The sequence below is a fragment of the Echinops telfairi genome, unplaced genomic scaffold, assembly GCF_000313985.2.
Source record: "Echinops telfairi isolate 266 unplaced genomic scaffold, ASM31398v2 ScPeMD7_7405;HRSCAF=8443, whole genome shotgun sequence".
Taxonomy (NCBI): domain Eukaryota; kingdom Metazoa; phylum Chordata; class Mammalia; order Afrosoricida; family Tenrecidae; genus Echinops; species Echinops telfairi.
The window spans coordinates 117,765-123,524 of NW_022111305.1; the positions used below are offsets into that span (position 1 = coordinate 117,765).

General features: G+C 45.4%; 1 protein-coding gene across 7 annotated transcripts in view; it reads left to right on the forward strand.

Annotated features, from left to right (window-relative positions):
- DZIP1 (DAZ interacting zinc finger protein 1) overlaps positions 1-5,760 on the forward strand; it is an 88,112-nt gene that overhangs the window by 37,701 nt on the left and 44,651 nt on the right. For all 7 annotated transcript variants that reach the window (XM_045296367.1, XM_004709764.3, XM_045296364.1 and 4 more), the window contains exon 10: positions 324-386. In XM_045296367.1, coding sequence (XP_045152302.1) covers positions 324-386 — 63 coding nt within the window. The remainder of the gene's footprint in view (positions 1-323; positions 387-5,760) is intronic.

A 5,760-nucleotide genomic window follows, 5' to 3' on the forward strand; every position in this document is an offset into this window, starting at 1 on the left:
GGGGGGGGCAGTTCTACGCTGTCCTACAGGGTGGCGATGAGCCAGCAGTGGCTTGATGACAGTGAGTTTGGTTTCGACTAAAACAGCGGAACTGCTCCCCAGGGCTTTCCAAGGCTATAAATCTTTACGGGAATAGATAGCCTCACCATTCTTTCATGGAGCAGCTGGTGGATTTGAACCACCAAACTTGCAGTTAGCAGCCCAATATCCAGCACACACCACCAGGGAGTGTTCTCCTCCTACAAAGTACCCCCTAAACAAAGCTTCGACAGACTTCATGCTTATACTTGCACATAAGTTACTCTTGTTTTACTATTTTGTAGGAAAGCAAGTGGACAGCTCGAGTTCAAGCACTCCATCAGGAACACAAGAAAGAAAAGGGGCGGGTAAGATTTCAAAATCATTGGTTTGTGAGCAGTCCATTTTATGCATTAATAGTGACTTTCTTTCTAAATAACAGTAGAGTACTGGTCCATTTAGTCAACTTTGTGGAGAAATGTGCAACAAAAATCAAAAGCACTTGTGTTTCCAGTACCCAGAGACAACCATTGCTACGACTTTGGTTTCCAAATCAAAACCACTCTCATCAAGTCCATTCTGACTCATAGTAACCATACGTAGGGCTTCCTAGGCAATATGACCTTATGGAAGCAGATAGCCTCATGTTTGTCCCCTGAAGTGGCTGGTGGGTTTGAATGATTGACTTTGCAGTTGGCAGACCAGCACTTACTTGATTGTGCCACCAGGATTCCTCCTACTTTGGTAGTTTCTTTAATTCTTTTTTTTCCTGTGCCATGTTGTTATTGTTGAGTTCCACCAAGTCACTTCTGATTGCTGGGGACCCTGTAGGAGAGAGTAGAACTGCCCCGTAGGGTTTCCACGGCTGCAGTCTCTACTGATGCAGCCTGCTGGGAGCAGCAGCTGGTGAGTTCTAACTGTCGACTAGCTGCATTTTCTTAAATGAACTTTTTAAACGATCACAACAAGCGGAATGTTGATATGAAAAAAGACACGTGGTAGATATCTGATGTCCAGTATGTAGAATATTCAGATGACCACAACATTTATCAGTTTATAGTCCTCTTACATAGGGAAATACACAAGAGGGGAGTGGGGTAACGGGATGGGGTGAGAAATTTGTCGCCATTACTAGAGCCAAAGCAAAGCAAGCAAGAAAGTAAAACATCAGACTACTCTATAAAAAAATCTGCAGTGGTTGATGAACTTAGAACAGTTATTATCATTTTTAATAGAGTATATAAGAGAATATTATTATTAGAATAGTTCTTTCATAAAATAGTTATTATCCTCATTTTTAAAATTGTACAATTTCTAAAAAACTAAATGGGAGCCACCCCTTTTTCCTATTTCCCTCACTAGATCATTCAGGGAAATTAAAGATCTGTCGTGCTTGTACCCAAGTGCACAGCTATCAGCAGGTCTGGGCATCAATCTCATACTTTCATTCACTCACACATTTCTAAGACCTCCATCTTTGACTGAGCTTTGGCTGTTTCTAAAAGGGCTCCTTCATTGGTCTCCTCCAGCCCAGGCTTCCTCTTTCCTAATCTGCCCTCCACACACTGGGCAGATTAATCCGGCTTCTGGTAACCACTGTGGCCTCATCCTGATCTCCCCCTGGTCTCCTAGCTGTGGTGGCCTCCTGACAGGTCCCAGACTGTCCCAGCGTTTCTCTCCCTTTCAGGTTTAGTTTTCCCCGGTGAGTGGCTCTTCACGTGGCTTTCTGCTTTCCCTCTGTACTGGTTTTTGAAGCGGTACGGCAGATAACTGCCATTCAGTGACTCAAAACACACTGTGGATGTAATGAATTGCTTTCATGTGGCCGTTCTCACCAAGCTCCTACAAAATGATTGGATGGGGACTATGCAAATGGTCCACCAAGAAGATTAGCTAAAGCAGCTGATAATGCAAATAAGGTGCTTGGCACCCTTGTGGAGGCAAGATCTTGTAAATAAGGTGTTTACAACCCTAATGAGACCAGTGGTCAGTTTGGCTCTGCTGCTAGAGGTGGGTGAGAGGGGACCTCATTCCATTAAGAAAAAAATGCTGGGAGTGGAGTGTCTCTGTTGGACCTAGGGTGTCTGCACTGAGATCCTCCTAGACTTGAGAGACAGCTGAACCCTGGAGATGGTGTGGGAAGGGGAGAGTGGAGGTAGCAGAATCAGGAGAAGGGCTCAAGAGGCTGTGAGCCCATGGACTGGCTGTTGCATCAGTGCTGAGCTAGAGAGCTGAGCACCTTCCACAGGAGGTTGGCTGGCCGTGGATTGCCTCTGGGTACCTGGTGGTACTAGGCTCCCTGACTTCAGAGAGTTAGCGAAAGAGCTGGAGGCTTCCTGGCAGAATAGGGTGTCTCTGGGAACTTACCTGTGGAGCTAAAGAGCAGGGACCAGTCCCAGAGGAGTCTGCCCTGGGTTGGAGAGGGGCCTGTCCTCTAGAGGTGAGTTTGAGGGCCCAGTGCAAGAGGGGTCTGTGGCTGACACCTAACTTGTGGGCATGACTGGAGAAGCTGTACTGATGGAAGAGCTGAGTCCTGAGTTGTAACACGTTACTTCCCTAATAAACTCCTCCTCATGAGGATTGTCTGTGCGGCCACCAGTAGAGAAGTAGAGAGTGTCCTGGAAGGGATCCTTGGGACCAAAATTGAAAAACAACAAAAACAAAAGAAAAATAGGTATGTCGGACCTGCTCCTCATAGGAAGCAGCCTTGGACTGATGTTGATCTTGATTCTCTCTCCTTCCTCTTGTGAAGTCAGTGGAGGTCTGACCCCTCCACCCTGCCAATTCCTACCCACCCATTGGTTTTCTCCAGGGTTCCACTAGCCAGGAGTCCAGGCACAGCTCCCAGGCTCTGGTGCTCAAGGTTGTACCTGGCTGCCTGCCAGGTGTCATTCAGGCTGCTGGCTGTGTTCTCTGTGATGTAGCACTCTGGGCCTCTTCCGAGCTCCCTCTGAGCACTTGCATTGTTCATCTTTGCCCTTATGAGGTTGAGGCCTTCAGTACTGAAGGCCATCTTTCTCCACGGCAATTCAGACTCTGAATTCAGAATGACTTCTACAAGGCCAGTAGATCGATCGTTCAGCCTCTTTCTCAGGAAAACCCAGGAACTTATTTTAAAGTCAGGACCTGTCTGATCAGGTCATACCTCCACCCCATGATAACCTCCTGTTTTTTTTACATCAGAGTGACTAGACAAGGAATTTTCATTGCTTCTGAAAACGCCCTTCATTTTTCCCTTAGTACATTAGGTAGGAATGTACTCCAGGGTCTGCTCAACCCAGAAGGGCGGTATTACACAGCACATGTACACCAGGGGGTGGGATCCTGAGGACTCTTTCTGCCTACTAACAAATCCTTTTCTGCCCCCTGCTTGCTTTTCCACGTAAGTAGGTGGAAAAGTAGTGTCACCCATCCTCACCCTGTAGCTCTGATTACTGTTGTAGCTCATTTGCTTATTTGTATTCTTATTTACTGTTCCTCCCTCTAACTATGCTGCTCGGCCTTTTTGCTGTTGCTAGTTGCTATTGAGTCGGTCCCCACTCATAGTGACCATGTGCACAGCAGAATGCAACACTGCCTAGCTCTTCACCATCCTCACACTTGTTCTTACGTTTTAGCTCATCATTACAGTCACTATGTCAGTTCACCTCGTGAGGGTCTTTGTCTTTTTTGCTGCCCCTCAACTTTAAAAAGCATGATGTCCTTCTCTAGGGACTGGTCTCTTTAGACATCATGGCCAAAGTACGTGAGACGAAGTCTGATCATCCTTGCCTCTAAGAATCACTCTGGATGTATTTCTCCCATTTTAGGGGAGGACTGTTAGTTCTCCATTGGATTCACAGCACCCATCAAGATGCCTAAAATCTGATTGCCACTCATTAAACACTTGCTGAATAACTGCGGAAAGTGATTCAATGATGAAGGGAATCATTCAACCTGGTTTTTGTAGAAGAGGGAATGCTACTTTTAGGCATCAAACGAGTAAAGGGTTGTCTGCAGGAATAGACCCAGTCAGCTGTGAGGAGGACTCTCTGCCGGACTCAGGGAGCCTTTGCCTGGGCCAATCGTCACAGAGTTGGGAAGATGGGGTTCATCTTCCAGCCTGTTACGTCTACAGCCAGGGAGCATGGAGCTCTGGATGGGAATTGTTCTGTACCACAAGCATTCTAAACACAGGCTTCCCTGCTGTCCATATGTGACAATGAACCTATCTTCTCACTCATGCTGTGGCTGTTGCTGGCCCAGTTGGGTTCCCAAGAGTTGATTGTGCACATTTCTTCAATTGGGAGTCCCCCACCCCCAGCTGGTTAACTAGCGTTACTACTAAGTTCATAGACCTATCTAGAAGTAAATTGGTTTTCATGCCCATCATATATTTAATCTTCATAAGAATTTTGTGATGTAGGTACTCATACCTATTTTATAGATGAGGAAGTTGAGGCTTAGAAAGATGCTGTGTTGCACACACGTAGCCCTTGGTAAGTGCTCAGCTGCTAGCTAAAAAGTTGGTAGCTTGAACCTACCCAGTGTGTCTGCAGGAGAAAGGCCTAAAGATCTACTTAGGTGGAGACGACAGGCTAGAAAAGCCTATGCAGCAGCTCTGCTCTGTCATGGGTTTGCGATGCATTGGAATCAACTTGAGCACTCAAATACCACGTCTTGTCGACGCTCACTGGACCTTGAAGAATTTAACTCCAGGGCCCTTGTGACTATTAACTGTCTTGTTGGGCCGTCAATGGTGCAGGCACCCAACCAGCCCCATTAAATGGGGAGAGGGGTAAATAGTGAGCACTTAGAGTGGTTATTTTTCTGTAAAAGCATTGTGTCTTCCCTCCGAAATACTTTCAGGCAATAATCCCTAACCAGGGATGGACTTCAGAATTAATAGGGAGTTGTTGTTTTTCCAAAATGGCAAGTCAAATGTGCTTGACACAATGGATGGATGGATGGATAGATTGTGATAAGCGTTGTACGAAGCCCCAGTAAAATGATTTTTTTAAAAAAAGTATTGTCATAGCATCATAGAAACTTTTATTAAACGAAAATATCAAAATGTGGAGCTATTGTTTCTTGACATATCCTCCATCCAGGTCTATATCATTCTGAAAACCATGTTTCCATTTCTTTCACTTTTCCCTGAAGAATTCTGTGCTTTTCAATGTTGACGTGGTGCACCGTGTCTAAATGGCATGTTTGACATTCTCAGGACTTAGGTTGTGCTTCTTTTCACTGTCCTTTGAGTTTGGGAGAACAACCAGAAATCTAAAGGGGCAAGATCCGGGCTGTGGGAGGGACGGGGGAAGGTTTTCGAATGAAATTCCTGTGAGACTCCCTTGCTACTCTTAAAGAACAAGCACGTACATCCTTGTGATGAGAAACACTTTTGGGTGCAAGGTCCCTGGCCTTTCTCTCACCAATGCGGTTTTTATTTTTCTTAAAATATCTTCTTAATAAGCCCCTGTGATGATTTGTGTTCTTTCAGAACTTCTGTCAAGATTACGCTTTCTTTTTCAAATCATTTTATTGGGGACTCGTACAACTCTTATCAAGAGTCCCCCAAACAGACATCTTACCTGGAGCTGGCCTCTGCCTTGAATTAATCTTTGAGGTCTTCCCAGTTGTCCTTAAAACACTTGGAAGTGGAATGGAGTTCTCATGAATGTGTTGCAAAGCCTCAAGGATTTAGGAAGGTATTGACTTGAGTTTTCTTAAAAACTTGGTATGAGCCCTGACTTTGCAAAT